The 15,416-nt window shown below is 44.9% G+C and overlaps 4 protein-coding genes across 29 annotated transcripts in view; 1 reads left to right on the top strand and 3 right to left on the bottom strand.

Moving 5' to 3' along the window:
- mapk8ip3 (mitogen-activated protein kinase 8 interacting protein 3) overlaps positions 1 to 1,234 on the top strand; it is a 34,148-nt gene extending 32,914 nt beyond the window's left edge. For all 23 annotated transcript variants that reach the window (XM_069710255.1, XM_069710234.1, XM_069710237.1 and 20 more), the window contains one exon: positions 6 to 1,234. In XM_069710255.1, coding sequence (XP_069566356.1) covers positions 6 to 130 — 125 coding nt within the window. In that variant the 3' untranslated portion in view covers positions 131 to 1,234. The remainder of the gene's footprint in view (positions 1 to 5) is intronic.
- Positions 1,235 to 1,363: 129 nt separating this feature from the next.
- nme3 (NME/NM23 nucleoside diphosphate kinase 3) lies at positions 1,364 to 4,994 on the bottom strand. Of its 2 annotated transcripts, none has more exons than XM_069710259.1 (5): positions 4,877 to 4,994; positions 3,542 to 3,672; positions 3,273 to 3,374; positions 3,051 to 3,163; positions 1,364 to 2,328 (listed from the first exon to the last, which is right to left on the bottom strand). In XM_069710259.1, exons 1-5 carry the CDS (start codon positions 4,920 to 4,922, stop codon positions 2,211 to 2,213), a joined length of 510 nt encoding a protein of 169 aa, XP_069566360.1. In that variant the 5' UTR covers positions 4,923 to 4,994; the 3' UTR covers positions 1,364 to 2,210. The 2 variants fall into 2 exon arrangements, with proteins under 2 accessions (XP_069566360.1, XP_069566359.1); XM_069710258.1 differs by lacking the exon at positions 4,877 to 4,994 and adding an exon at positions 4,293 to 4,868.
- A 1,336-nt stretch (positions 4,995 to 6,330) lies between these two features.
- mrps34 (mitochondrial ribosomal protein S34) lies at positions 6,331 to 8,974 on the bottom strand. Of its 2 annotated transcripts, none has more exons than XM_069710165.1 (4): positions 8,891 to 8,974; positions 8,299 to 8,690; positions 7,320 to 7,362; positions 6,331 to 6,808 (listed from the first exon to the last, which is right to left on the bottom strand). In XM_069710165.1, exons 2-4 carry the CDS (start codon positions 8,614 to 8,616, stop codon positions 6,510 to 6,512), a joined length of 660 nt encoding a protein of 219 aa, XP_069566266.1. In that variant the 5' UTR covers positions 8,617 to 8,690; positions 8,891 to 8,974; the 3' UTR covers positions 6,331 to 6,509. The 2 variants fall into 2 exon arrangements, with proteins under 2 accessions (XP_069566266.1, XP_069566267.1); XM_069710166.1 differs by having other exon boundaries at positions 8,901 to 8,974.
- Positions 8,975 to 9,932: 958 nt separating this feature from the next.
- On the bottom strand, positions 9,933 to 15,193 carry spsb3a (splA/ryanodine receptor domain and SOCS box containing 3a). 2 transcript variants are annotated; one of them, XM_069710188.1, is made up of 7 exons: positions 15,130 to 15,193; positions 14,316 to 14,519; positions 13,757 to 13,937; positions 13,405 to 13,592; positions 13,143 to 13,245; positions 12,929 to 13,054; positions 9,933 to 12,447 (listed from the first exon to the last, which is right to left on the bottom strand). In XM_069710188.1, the coding sequence occupies exons 2-7, from the start codon at positions 14,439 to 14,441 to the stop codon at positions 12,056 to 12,058; spliced, it is 1,116 nt and encodes a 371-aa protein (XP_069566289.1). In that variant the 5' UTR covers positions 14,442 to 14,519; positions 15,130 to 15,193; the 3' UTR covers positions 9,933 to 12,055. The 2 variants fall into 2 exon arrangements, with proteins under 2 accessions (XP_069566289.1, XP_069566288.1); XM_069710187.1 differs by lacking the exon at positions 15,130 to 15,193 and adding an exon at positions 14,707 to 15,096 and having other exon boundaries at positions 13,757 to 13,932.
- Positions 15,194 to 15,416: the final 223 nt, after the last annotated feature.

Here is a 15,416-nt window from a genome sequence, read left to right as displayed (position 1 = left end):
TTCAGGGGACGGAGAGGATGACGAGACGGAGGAAGGAGAGAGCGGCGGGGCGTCGCAGATAAAAACTGTTTTCTGCAAAGCTGAGCGCAGCCACATCATCGTCTGGCAGGTGTCCTACGTACCCGAGTGACACATGGACCTGCTTTAACACACCACCACCCTCCTCCTTGAAGAAATCCCCTCCACCCCCTCCAAAAAAAAAAAGAAGCTTCGAGCCACCCAAACCTTGTAATTATCCCCGGTCATGTAAAAGTTCCCCCTTGGCTCTAAAACGACCCCTCAAGCCGTGTATGGTCCCCATGTAACTATGATACCCCCTCCTGCCCCGTCACCTTGTAACTTTAATGCCTTGTAAGTACCTCCTCTGATCTAGTAATCTGCCTGCCATCCTGTCTGTCCCACCCAGGGCCTTGTAACTATCTTCATGAGCCTTGTAACCCAGCCTCATAACTACCTCCCTCCTCTGTATCGATCTTATATTCACCCTGTAAGCACACCGTATCTCCTCCTATATGTACCTCGATCGTCCTGCATCTTCCCCAGAGTTACTCCTCATCCTCCTCCATTAAGTTTGTCATCTGTGAAACCTCCACCTCATCTTAAAAGACACGCCCAGAGCCCCAACATGCAATCAAATGCTCCCCCCAAAAAATTTCAAACAAAATAAAAAAAAATGCAATGAGAATGATAACTCGGACTTGCGTTTCCACCACAAATCTGATTTTATCAACAAGAGCCAATCAGCGATCCATAACCGCTCACGCCGCCACACGGAGCCTGTGGGAGTGGAGTTAATGGACGCGGATGTCAGGTGATGGCGGATCAACAGAGTCTTTGAGAGGGTGTGAGGGAACAGCATGCTTGAAGTCTTGGTTTACTTTTCAGATTGTGGTTGACGGTGAAGCTGTCTGGCTCTGTAGTCTAAATGACAGGAAGTGTCTGGTGCTCCTGCAGCAGCGAGATGGAAATCAAAGGTCACAACATCCGGTGAAACGGGCCGATTTGAACGTGTCGAGGGTTCGGGCCGAAACTTATTTCTCTCATCTGACTGGCTGTTGATCGGACGGTTCGGTGTGAAGCAGGTGGACGGTGGCGTGTTGTCAGTATATGTACAGGGATTACTGTAAATCTCCAGACGCACTGAAGCCCATCCTCTTTGTTCAGTATGGAAATTCTTGCATTGATCTCTATCTGTGTGGATTAAATATTAAACATATTTGTGTGCTGAAAACAATTCTGATTGATGTGTGTGTGTGTGTCACTTTAAGCATTTGAAAATAATTATTGGTTCATCTTAATAACTGATAAAAGCACGAATGTGGCCAAACTGGTTTTTAACGAAACAACACGGCAGTGAACTTCATTCAGTGCAGTTTCACTTTTATTTGGAAACTGAGCATCATATGATTAGTGCATGAAATTACAAAACCATAATAAGAGCTATTTGCTCTCTGTAGCTGGAAACTTTACATTCAAGTACTTCCTCATAATGTGACATGTGATCTATGTTTGCACCCCGTCAGGTTTTGGACTTCAAATCCTGAATGTGTAAAAAGGCAAGAATAGTGTTGATTAATTGACCTCATTTGTTTTTCTTCATTGCAATGCCTGTCGCAGAAGGAAACTGTAAAAGAATCTTATTCCAAGTGCAAAAAAAAAAAAATCTGAATGTGTCACACACATTTCAGCTGAATTTATACAATACAAACACTGTTGTGTGCAACTTTAAAAATTAAAAAAAAACTGTTTCCATGTTGCTATGGAGACGTGATATAAATCAAGCTTAATGGAAATGAAGGGCGGATTTAATGCAGCCGTTCCCCTGATGTGTTATCTCATGATGGACACCATGAATATTGCTTCAAAGTAACTTTGTTGCTTAGAAACCGACAACATGAGCTAATGCTCTGAACAGAAAAAAAAAAAACCCACTACGATCAAAAGGTGAGCCGACACTGTCGAGTTTCTGATCAGCCTGTTTGCTCACTTTGTGCACTTCATCTTATAGCTTCAGCTTCTCTAAACTTCAGCTTAGAGAAATCCAGCGAGACTCTTTTTCTCTGTTCGCCTACAAAACTACTAAAGCCAGAAAATATTTGTCAGAGGTATGAGGGGATCTGTCTGCTATTGACACCCACATAAAAACAAACAAACAAAAACAAACGCTAGTTTACATAAAGGACGGCGTCGAAGAAAGCACACGTGGACCCTCAGTTGTAGATCCAGTGGCTGCTGCTGTCCTCCCAGCACTGAAGCTCGCTGTGACGAAACCACAGAGAGATTTCCTTCTGGGCGCTCCCCACCGAGTCGCTGCCGTGGATCACGTTCCTGCAAAACACACACACACACACACACACACACACACACACACACACACACACACACACACACACACACACACACACATTTACAATGAGGCAGACTTAAATAAAAGAAAAAAAGAATTTGTATAAGCATTTTATCAGTTTCACAAATATAAAGTGGAAGTTCCCAGGTCAATGATTTTTTTTTTTTTTTTGATTAACCAAATAGAAAACTGGATTCCTTCCAAGTTGATCCCTCAAATGTCTGATGAAAGATATTTAGTTCACGAAAACAAAGTAAAGCAGGAACAAGCGACTGTCTGGTGCTTTGGCTTGAAAATGTATTTAGAATTATTACAACAAATATATATATATATATATATATATATATATATAAGTATTTGCAGCGTCTTCTTCTGGCTCTTAATGTTTTTTCTTTTACTTTTACGTGCACATTTTAATACAACATAAGAGTAGCAGTGCAGTAGGGCTGCTGCTGTCCATCCCAGCAGAGTAACACCGAGGACAGGTCCAGTCCATTACAGGAAGACACGCGACCATTCACGCTCACTTTCACACCGACGGCCGATTCAGAGTCACCAATTATCCAAACAGGCAAGTCCGTGGACTGATGGAGAAAACCCACGCAGCAAGAACATGAAACTCCACGCAGAAAGTCTCCAGCCAGAACAGACGTCTCCCTCCTGCTTCCCTCCAGAGGAGGAGGGTAAAGTCGTCGGCTCTCACCTGCCCACCTCCACGCCGTAATCTCCTCGGACGGTCCCCGGCAGCGAGTCTGCAGGGTTGGTCTCTCCCAGCATCCTCCGCGCCGTCTTGACTACGTCCAAACCCTGCCACACCTGAACAACCACAAACACAGCTCTGTAGTTCCAACATGCAAATGAGCATAAAGAAGCCGAGCCTTCAGTATCCTGCGGACATGCCAGCAGCACCGCTGGAGAAGCTCACCATGGCAACGACCGGTCCAGAGCTCATGTAGGTTATCAGTCCGCTGAAGAAGGGCTTACTCCTCAGGTCCCAGTAGTGGTCCCGAAGAACATCCTCCGACGCCTGGTTTACAAACACACACAATTCAATACTAACGTTCACTTCCTGCGCTAAACCCTGAATGTGTATCTGGGTCATTGATAAAAAAAAAAAAAAATTAAATTTAAAAAAAAACCTCATTTGGAAATGTGAGTCACAAAAAAAAAAAAGAAGAAAAAAAGAAGAAAGACCTGCAAAAGTTTGAGGCCCACAAGTTTGAACCCTTTCTTCTCAAAGCGACGCACGATTTCTCCCACCAGTCTCCGCTGCACGCCGTCTGGTTTCACGGCGATGAAGGTGCGCTCGTTCAGCCCGGTCCAGCCTGCAGCCAACACAGAACCAGCAACTTCGTGTTTGACATGAGCAGCGACAGCTCGGAGCTGCTGCGTGCACCTCAGGGGTGAAGGGGACCGACCGGTGGCTTCGGGCAGACTCGTGTTTTAGATTCAGGAGCTCCATCGGCCCAAATACAGTTTTACGCACGGCTGCAGCCGTCCACCATCTCTGGCACAAAAACAGACCAAATTCCCTTTGTCGGTTTGTTTTCTTGTATTGTCTTGACCCATCTGCCTCCCCCCCCCCCTCCCTCCTCCTCCCTCCTCCCCCAACATGTTTTATCTAATCGTATTTCCTAATTCTATTGTTGCGAAATGAATCAATTAAACCCCATTTGCGGCACCGATCCACGAGACAGTTGATCTGCACACATACAAACCCGAACATTAAAACATCACGCCTCCACCTTTTGACTGTTTATTTGTTAGTTTTACAAGCCGCTCGTTTGAATTATGTAAACACAACAGTTAACCCTAGTGGGGGGGGGGGGGGGGGGGACCCGGTGACCCTGCCTGGGGGAGCTGCACACGTACTGCAAGGAGAACAGCTGGTCCACTACAAACCCAACAGCCACAGCTGGCTGAGTGTAAAAGATGCGCGTCTCACCGGATTCTTCAATTCGCGCATGTTTAATCACCAAATCTTCCAGCTCGCGCAGATCTCCCCGTGACCTTTTTTTCGTCCCCATTGCAGTCTGCTCGGGCTGCAAGCAGCCAATCAGCGCCCCCGAGCTCCACACGAGTCCTCGCGGCCCCGATGGCAGCTCTCTATAACACGTCGAGCTATTAATAGCGTTAACAGCGTTAACAGCGTTAGCAGCTCTCCGTGTTTCCAGTGAGGAGGACACATGGACCACCGCCGCCGGAAGCTCCACGAAGTGGCCGCTAGTAAACGAGCTAACTGGCGTTTCGTCCACACGAGTCATGCCGTAACCAGGACGGAGAAACGGAACAAAACAACAACAACAACAACAAAACCACGACAGTTTGGGAGCTATTAGTCACATTTAAAAAGCCGAGCGACCAAAGTTTAAGTTACTGAGAGCTCCGTGACACCAACTCTGCTTCCTGCCGCTAGCCGAGAAGTCGGTCTGCTTCTCCTGGAAACTGTGAGGAAAAGTAGCCGGTGAACATCAGCCTGGAGGTCTGCGAATGAAAGACGAGCCTGTAAACAGATGTAATATCACCAACCTGACTGGAAGATGTGAGCAAAGATAGACAGAAACAGGCAGATCATTGTCGCCGGCGGACGCAGCAGCTAACTGCGGTGTGTGTGCTGGACGGGCAAGAAGATGGGAAGGAGGACTTACGGACGCACGTACGTTGCTAAGGAACGCACCCAAAGCGCGACCACGTGGTGTTCCGGCCGCCACGAGGACAAGCAGCAAATGTCTCGCAGAAAATAAAGGAAAAAAAAAACAACAACCGTTGGCACTTATGAAACAAAATAGATCAAATTAAAAACAAATTAAAATCAAATAAAATTTAATTAAAAAATTTAATTTTAAAAATTTAATTTAAAAAAAAATCCAAATGGTGACGTAGCCACTGTAATATGTTGCTCACAAAGTTGGAAAAGATGATTATCTTGTGCACGAAAATGATTTTGTGTGGCCACGAACTTTTTAAGTCTTTAATCGGCTACCACCCATACAGTCCATACTACCACCCCATCATTTTGTCATAGTATGTCCACGTTGTAACCCGATCTCAGTAAATTATTCACAAATTTAGATCTACCATCTCATAATTGTGCACATTCCTAGTAAAAAAAAAAAAAAAAATGTTGTTATTGTTATGTCCTATTGGTGTGCTGCTGTCATTTTTATGCCACATAAAACCATGTTTATATGTTAGAGGGATATGGCAGTGAAACACAAGTGACACCGTTTATATGCACCATGTTCAGGCAGAACAGCAGCAGAAAACCAAAAACTAACTGACTCTATGTTTGACATATTATCCTATTTATGAAACATGATCAATATCCTACTTCATGGATGCAGCTTCAGATTTGCTTTGAGTGTCTGACACACTCAGATCCAAATTCACTGAGTGAATTCAAACGGAGAAATGAAGCTATGGGCAGAGCCAGGCGAATCAGAAACCTGAAACTTGTGCAAATATATACAAATCTTAAAGTACACAGTAGAAATTGCAGTGTACTGCAAATGACTCCTGCAGTATCTTACTTTGTATTATTATAAAAATCAACAACTATACTGTAGTTCACTGAACAATGTCATACCGTTCATTTACACCATGATCGCAAGGCACATTTACAAGCATGTCACATCACATTTAAAGGGTTCGTGAGGCTTTAAGAATAATAAAAGTTAGATTTCTGGAACAGGTGCAGCAAAACTAACAGGAGAGCGAGCATGTCAAACCTGCTCAGTCCACCCAGTGAGTTCAGGGTCGAACCAGACAAAAGTCAAAATACCTGTATCCATCAGTGTGTAAGCCTTCTCCCCCTTGTGGTCAATGGACAAAACAGCTGCCTTTCTGGTTATTACCATTATTAGATCATAAAAAGAATGAAGTCATGTCTGCAGATTTTTCTGCAGCTGAGTGTTTACGGTGCATTTTTAGTAATCGCTAGAAAGAAGTAGTCTGTAATGCATCAAAAATCACTTAAAAGGGGACACATTTTTATCTCTGATTTAATGTTTAGAATATTACACAGATACATACAAACACATAGAGGCCTGCATCAGATGAATACAGAGCTCACTGGAGTCCAGGATTAAACAGGACATTGCTCAACACTGATTTGGTCTAACGATGTCCGACACTCGTCTTCAGGTTGAGCAGCACGTCGGTGTCACACCGCTGTCCCCGCTCTCCTCTGTCTCTCTTGTTCCTGGCTGCGGAAATAGTCTTTGCTGAGCAACACGTCCCTCCTTAAAGGCAACACCGGCTCCTCAGCCACCGCACCGCCTCCTGCTTCGTGGTGCTGGGACAGCAGCATGGCGCGGAGCAGCGGAGGGTAGTGGACGTAGCGCACGGGCGGCTCGGGGAGCGGCTCAAAGTCCTTGAACTGCTGCTCGATGTGTTTGGGAACCAGGCGCCAGTCGTGGTACATCACCTTGTCCACCTCCTTGACCTCGCTCTCCTGTTTTCCTGCCAAGTACAGTTTGTTTAGAAAATAATTACATTCTTTTTCTTTTAATGCAGAAAAAAAAAAAATCACTGGGCTACAACTCCAGACAGATTGTGACAAATATTTGGGAGATTTCAAAAATACTGAGATCAAATCCAAATGGTGATAAATACATAAAAACATAACTTTTTAAATGAAGATTACAAATTAAATAACACCTACTGATAAAAAGTTAAATTAAATATGATAAATGAATAAACAAATACAAAACACTGTGTGCAACTCACTCCAAAGTATCCCTCTCCCAAAAAAACAACTTTTTAAAGACTTTTCTAAGAAAAGTAATCAAAAAGTAATTAAATGTAATAAGTTACATTATATTGATGAAGTATTTAAAATAGTTATATTACTTATTACATTTTAACTGGTTGACTAGTAATATGTCACCTGTCACATTTTAAAAGTAACCTTCCCAACAGTGACAATGATTAAGATAAATGTTCCTACGTTCTGTGTAGAGTCTGAACTTACCTTTGTATGTGAGGACGCCCCAAGCTTTGCCATGATCCATGTTCTGGGAAACACAAGAAACAAAGTTGGACTTTATCTGCATTTTATGTTATATTATATCATATTATATTATATTTGACCCCCCCTGCCAAAGCAAACATGCTTTACACATTTCTACACCTATTGACTTGACACTGTGTACCATTGGATGGATGGATGGATGGATGGATGGGTGGGTGGATGGATGGGTGGGTGGGTGGGTGGATGGATGATGGATGGGTGGGTGGATGGATGGATGGGTGGATGGGTGGGATGGGTGGATGGGTGGGTGGGTGGGTGGGTTGATGGATGATGGATGGGTGGGTGGATGGATGGATGGATGGATGGGTGGGTGGGTGGGTGGATGATGGATGGATGATGGATGGGTGGGTGGATGGATGGATGGATGGGTGGGTGGGTGGATGGATGGATGGATGGATGGATGGGTGGATGGATGATGGATGGATGGATGATGGGTGGGTGGGTGGGTGGGTGGATGATGGATGATGGATGGATGATGGGTGGGTGGATGGATGATGGATGGATGGGTGGGTGGGTGGATGGATGGATGGATGGATGGATGGATGGATGGATGGATGGGGGTGGGTGGGTGGGTGGATGGATGATGGATGGATGGATGATGGGTGGGTGGGTGGGTGGGTGGGTGGGTGGATGATGGGTGGATGATGATGATGATGGATGGATGATGGGTGGGTGGATGAATGAATGAATGAATGAATGAATGAATGATGGATGGATGGATGGATGATGGGTGGGTGGATGGATGGGTGGATGAATGAATGATGGAATGAATGAATGAATGAATGAATGAATGATGGATGGATGGATGGATGGATGGATGATGGGTGGGTGGATGGATGGGTGGATGGATGAATGGATGAATGAATGAATGAATGAATGATGGATGGATGGATGATGGGTGGGTGGATGTGGCCCTCACCTCAGAGGTGTAGTCCACCTTGATCTTGGTGACCTGCCAGTAGCTGGGCTCCGTGTGCTCCTCCAACCAGGACTTACGGGTGAAGAGTCGTCCCACTCCGAACAGCCTCATCCCCGCCAGCAGCGAGAAGAGGCGGCTCTCCCTGCGGACATCCTGCCAGGCCAACACGGGCAGCATCTTCCCCGTCAGAGGCCGCCTCATCGTCTCATAGTCCAGGGCGTACTTCTGGGACTCCCGTGGCCGGGACTTGAGCTCCCGGTACGCCCGGATCTTCCGAGCCATTTCTGCGATCAGGCGAAGCCTCTTTTTCTTCACCATGACTGATGGTTTGTCAACGTTTGTCCTGAAAGAGCGGGGATTTATTCCACCGGACCTTCACGGAGCTCTTTGACCTGTTTGGACAAGAAATGATGCAAAACTGTCAAAACACGAAATCAGCAACACGGCTAACCGGAGCCCGTCAGCTAGCTTCGTGCTAAAAAACAACAACTTTGACATCGTTTCGCAAACCGACACCGAACAGGAGATGTTGACTACTCCCTGATAAATGATGCGCAATGTTTACAGTCTGGAAATATAAACATTAAACTACCTGTAAGTACCTGATGCTCAGGACTTGTACTTGACCTCCGCAAGCAAGGAACACAACTTCCGCTCACTTGGTCCTAACGGTAAGTGGTCCGTGTCAACTGCGCCTAACTAATCTTTTGTTCCGCATGGGGGACATTTAGGAGAAGCAGCATTTTATAATCTTTCTACCAGTCATAAGAGAACATTCTTTATTTATGACATTAAATAGTTACATGTTCAACATACACAAATAGCCGTTGCACAAACTGATTGGCGAGTTAATATATTTTAAACGTCTCCAAAGTTATCTTACTATTATAAATAATGTTGATATAGACTGTTCTCCCGATTTGAATTACATTTCTGAAAAATGTATTTGTGGGTGACACATGCTTTATAAAATTTATAAAAATCTATTATATTATTTTTTTACCAAAAGTTGATTTTCATTGTAGATGATTTGTCATCTTTGGAATGATTAATGTTGAATCTTTTTGACACAAACACTTGGTATTGTTGTGAAGCTGGAATTTTTTTCATTGTGCAAATATGTTCTCGGGGTTAAGTGGTTACATTCCTCACAGTTTGATTTTAGCCGTGAATGTACGTTTTTAAGTCCCACTGTATGAAAGCAAAGTAGTCAACTGGATGTAAAAAAATAAAATAAAAAAATCTCCCAATGATTTTTTTTTGTTTGTATGTATTCACTGAGATCCCTCCGTCTCTGGACTATTGTCATAATTTTTGCTTTTAAACTATAGTTTAAAAAAAACATAAATGCCATTAAGAATTGGGATGATGATTTCACTCCATCTGCTCATCTTGGATCTGTACATAAAGACCCATTTTTACTGGTGGAAAGCATGTTTTCAGCCAACGTGCACAGGGAGGACGGGACAGATGACCGAGCTAACAGACACAGCAATGACTCATTGGCAGCTGCAGAAAACGTTCACGTGATTCTGCCATCAACCTGGACATTTTTCTCCTCAGCACATTTGTTTAAACAAAATGGCTACAAAATCAATTCATTTTCCTTTGTCGGAAATAAACACTTAACAGTCTTTTGTGCATATTTAGCATTCATTTTATTTTCAGCTGAAAATCATGCTGATAAGTTACACAGAAAAAGGCAAGTAAAGGCCTTCACATACAATATTATTAATATGACGCGGTACAGAAGAAACACTTAGAACTTAGAACAATAGAACTTTTCTATTTACATAAGAACAGTACGAAAAAGTGCTTAGATGCATCAACGCAAAGACAAAAAGAAGTCATCTGCTGGACCTCAGCGAACCCGTTGGTGGTTCTGAGTCCACCTGCACGGACAGGTGTTCTGATAAATCAGCACCCGACAGGACGTGGTGCGCGCGGTGACACTCTGCACGGCTGACGGGCGTCGTTCTCCATCGCTGCGGTGGTCGTGCCGGCGCCTCCGCAGTCACATCCTGCAACGGCCATCATCACGGAAAAATGCTTTGTGTTGCATAGTACCTTAAACCTTCGTAGATATAAACCGGGACCCCCGAGGAGTGAACGTGATCGGAGACGCTGCAGCTGGTAGACTGCGGAGCTTCACCACCGGGGGTCAAACACTACCGTTACATTACTGTAGTTGGGTAAAGAAACAAAACCTGGTTTAGATATCTGACCCGGGTGTCACACTCCCCTTCTCAGTCACTCGCGGTCACCTAATACTTGATCCGAAAGGTGCCTGTTAGATGTTTATACTGTGGGACACGTTTTCATTGCGAACCACTTCTGCAGCATAATCCATGTTCCAATATTCACTTCGGTCAAAATATGGCCAGATGAACAGGATCAATAGCGCTCGTCATCAGACAGTAAACACATGGAAACCTTTGGCCACATTTTGAGAGATTGATTATTTGATATTAATCAGAGAGCAGTGGATTAGACTGCAGGAGGTTGGAGGCTACAGATGCTTGAGAACTCCTTTTCTGCACATCCAGTTTGATGTAAAAGGAATTAATAGTGAAAAAGGAGTTGGTAAACAAAATGCTGGAACAAGGCTTGAAGGGGGAAAAGTTGCATAAACAGATCGGTACAAAAAAAGTTTACAACTTTTGTCAAAGAAAACCACTTTTTAAAAAGAATTAAAAAAAACAAAAAAACAATAAGGTGGAACAGCGATGACAAGTGACTTAAAATGTGTAACAGGCAGTTTCTTCTGAGTTACATACTTATCTCATGATCCAAGTTCAGAGCTACGCTACAGAACATTAAATACTGCCTACATCTTTTAGTAACAAGTACATCCATTGTTTTCTATCAACAAGTAGCGTACGGTTTCAATTTTCAAAAGCTGGTGACGATGGATGTTTCCACGAATGGAACACACATTTTTTTTCAAGAAACAACAATTATCTGATGACCAATCAGAAATATACGAGTTGCTTGATTATAAATCATGGCTGTTCAGAGAATGACTAACAGAAAACATCTTCGTTTTTGGAGGACTAGAAGCTGCAAAGTGCGTTCAGGTTCAATTCCACCTCTTTGTAACATCTGCGATTTTTGACAGTTTCAATTTTGTGAGCAGTGACCAGTAGTTACGAAATAAACAACAGCAACTGATTCTCACTTTGGCAACCGAACAGAAACTTGCAGACACCAGTAAAACAGGCTTACGTAATGCACCCATAGGTTCAGAACAACATACATTATTTGCATACAGGATGAAAACACAGAAAATATCTATACAGTCCGTTTTTTGTTTTTTTAAACCCCCTTTTTGCAAATATACCAGGATGACCACCAAAATTTGGCCATACTTGACTTCAGTGTTACACTGTACAGACCAGTCCCACACGTTGTCTGGTCCCCATACATGAATGGCAACAAATTATGCTAGCTGGCAAAATAACATCATATATTTTCACTGAAGCTGGTTTGGATACCGAGTGCATGATGAACACCAAGACGTCCGAATGGCATGAGAGAAGATCGCAGTAAAAAAAAATGTGCAGGCAGAAACACGCCGTCACAGTTTTCCCACCGACGCAACGCTCCCGCCGCTCCACCGATTCCTCTTATTTTCTTCACAACTGGAAAACACTGACGTTGAAGAAAGCTCGAGGCCGGTAGGTAACGCTCGATTCGATGCCGTAAGGACGGCGATGTCTGCCAGTGTTGAAGAGGAGGTAGGATCGGAGCTGCGCAGTCACGTCCAGCGGCACCTCTTCCTCTGACAGGCCTCGGGGTCGGACGTGCAGCCCTCCGAGTCGCTCTCGGAGGAGGACGGTCCGGCCGGCGGGGCGACGGGCGGCCGCGAGGACGGCTCGGGCCCGTCGGGGCTTTCTTCCGCGGTGCCGCAATTCAGACTGAGCACCCAGCCCAGTTTGTTGTGGAGCAACTGACGCAGGCCCGGGGGCAGCGGCAACACATCCAGGGTGTCTATACAGTCTGGCAGCAGCTGGCGGAGGCGAGCGCAGCAGAGGTACAGCAGGGAGGTCGGGGCGGAGCAGGACCGGATCACCTTCATGCTGCTCTTGGCTGCCGTGGAGCACGCCATCGGGTAGAACCTCTTGTTTTGTAGTTCTGTGGCAGCAACACCTAAATCGAAGAAAGGGATGACACATATATTTTAATGTGTGACATCCTGTTCTAACAAATCGCTGCGGATCATCTTTACATAAACAGATGTGTGCACATGCTCTGTTTAATGTTTTGGAGAACGCTGCTCAGCATCATTTATCATTGATTCACCGCTATCAGACTTTACAGTAACTCACCTCTGGCCAAATCCAGCACGCATCGATAACACCGTTGCACTGTTGGTTGTTTGTTTAATTCTTTGCACTGTTTTTTAGTTTGGTTTCATTTAATATTATTCTATTTTTATTGTATATATTGTGCATTTTTTTTTTAAATTTATATTTAATATTTTTTTTACTACCTTTATTTTTGATTCTGATATTTTTATTGCTTTGCCCTGTTTCTATAAATGCTGCTGTAGGGAAAAAAATCCCCCCTTGCGGAATTAATAAAGTGTCTGTCTGTCTGTCAGATCACTCTTTGGAGAGTTTGTACGAACCGATGCACTTTCGATTCTTGAAGAAAGTCAGCGTGCCGTGCCACGTGTCCAGATGAACTCCGATGATCGAACCTTGTCCAAAACGGGAAGAGAAGTTCATCTTGTCCCCTTTATGATGCAACAAGCCTGAAAAAGAAGAAGAGAACACAACCGGTGACGCCCAACACTTCAAAGCACTTAAATGTCACATCACAGCAGCTTGTGTTGATCTCACCAGTGTAAGAAAGACCCCAGCTGTCTGCGTCTTTCCCCAACAGGCTGCAGAACAGATGTCTGTATTTGTCGAGATTGACATCAGATGTACCGACACCAACCATCTGCGCAGAAATAAATAACCACTTATAAAACTTACAACAAAGCATCCCACAAAGAGCACTTTGACCAAAAAACCTTCTCTCTAACGTCTGGCGATTATTTCGTTTTCATAATAAGCCATCGGCTCGATGGGTTTTGAGCAGCGGTCGGTAGAGGTTTACCATGTCTGTCCCGTACACTGGCGACGTCATCTTGATTTCCCAGAAGTGCTGCCCTTCGATCAGCTCCTTGGAGCCGCGGATCGCCGCGGTGCCGCAACTGTATTCAGAGTGGAAGTTGACTTTGCGATTGTCGCAGCTCAGCAACGTTGCTGTTGATCGGCTGGTAGAATCCCAAACCCAGTCAAACTCTGAAACGTGACAAGTCGTGCAAAAATCATATTGGTAACGTGTGTACTTGAACAAGCAGATAACGCAGTTGGCTGCAGTGGTGTAACACGACTTTGTGACTGTGGTGACGTCACTAAAATCAACCTCTGAATAATAAAACGGAGAAGCAGCAGTTGTCGGGTACCTTGGTCGTCCTCTCCGCAGTGGCAGTCTTTAACTTGGTGAAAACCTCGCAGCCGAGGGTTGTAGCTGGTCTCTGCCTGCGAGTCGCAGCCACAGTAGGACTCTCCGGTGACGGGCACCGCGCTGGGGACCGGAGGGACCGTCACTGCTGAGAAGTCCGCCTCGGAGTCTGAGTCACTGTACTTGGGAGCAACAAGGCAGACAGACAAAGAAAAATCAAACGCCAGTAGCATCGGTTATGTAACTGCAACACAGGTTGTGGCAGCCAACAGCCGAACTGTGGCCTCTGTACTCGCGTCTCTGAACGGTCACGGCCAAAGGAAGACGCCACCTTACTCTCCGTGGGGAAAACAAACAGCTCCGATACAAAGCGTGTAAACAAGAAGCTTTCTAGCTTCGAGCATCAAAACATCAGCATTTCCAGAAACACACTGGAGGCTTTCACTGGATCCCCGAGGGGGAATTCTCAAGGTGACAAATCTTCCCCCCCCCTCCCCTCCAGCATCATGAGACGCAAACAAAAAGCTCACATCTACTGAAGAAGAGTTGTGTTGCTTTACCTCCGGGCGGTCGTAGCTCCATTCTTCACTTTCAGAGGCCAACACCAGGGCCCGGGCGTCCGCGTCCCGCCGTATCCCGCCCCACACGTACCGCCAAGCTCGACTGTTCCTGCTTCGCCTGGACATGACGTCTCGGTGGTGGAAGAGCCTCCCGGGCAGCTCAGGTTCAGGCCAGATGTTGGATCATCAGCATCAGTCCAGTTGCTGGAAAACAAACATGACAACATCATTATCTTCTCGAGAAGGAAGATGACCTGAGCTGCTTTTTTTATAACTGACACACACTTATTTACAACCCATGTACGACACGCCTTTCTATCTAATCCCTGTTTGTTTCAGATAATATATGAATATATATATATATATATCAGCATTTGTATTTATTTCTTACCAAAAACGTTTCCTCCACCTTTCCGTGCTCGTTTCACGGTGTCTCATTTAAAAGGTAATTTAGCACGTTTTTTTCTGGAGCATCGCGAACCGCATCATCCTAACGACATTACGTCATCCTATCTAACAGATAGCAGGCGGGTCTCAGTCCACAAACGACCGACATCACCTTTAATATCAAATATAACCCGTTTGATGCGCGACGTTGTTTATTTTCTCGGTAGCATTAGTTAGCAACCCAGCTAGCACGAGCAGCTAACGCCAGCTGCCTGCTAGTGCGTCGAGCCTCGCGTGCGTGAACACGTCAGCTGGCTAAAACAAGGTCGGAGACTGTTAAACAAACTGGTAGATGTCCCGGACTGTCCTACTTTCACTGATTATTGGACAAGTTAAACAAAAACAAAAACAAAACAAAACAAACTACCTAGCGTAAACGAGCTAGTTAGCCTCCGTTAGCTTGGTGTTGATTTCCGGTCTGTTGTTGAAATGTTGTTCCTTGAATCCTCGTCTGAGCAGATCGTTTATCGCAGGACAGCGGAGTGAGCTGCTGCTGGGCTTCCTTTTTCCATGACCTACTTTCCCTGAGCGTAAACAACAACAACAACAACAGCAGCAGCAGCAGCAGGCCTCTCTGCTTCAACACTAGTTTTCAGTCCCAGTTTATGTTCTGGGAAGAAAAACAAAACAAAAAAAACATCGTTAGATGTTTTT

The sequence above is a fragment of the Brachyistius frenatus genome, unplaced genomic scaffold (assembly GCF_029030835.1).
Source record: "Brachyistius frenatus isolate BFR_SWC_R1_liver_20210118 unplaced genomic scaffold, ASM2903083v1 Contig_90, whole genome shotgun sequence".
Lineage (NCBI taxonomy): Eukaryota > Metazoa > Chordata > Actinopteri > Embiotocidae > Brachyistius > Brachyistius frenatus.
The sequence above is the reverse complement of the archived record's forward strand: the minus strand, read 5'-3'. Positions and strand labels throughout refer to the sequence as shown.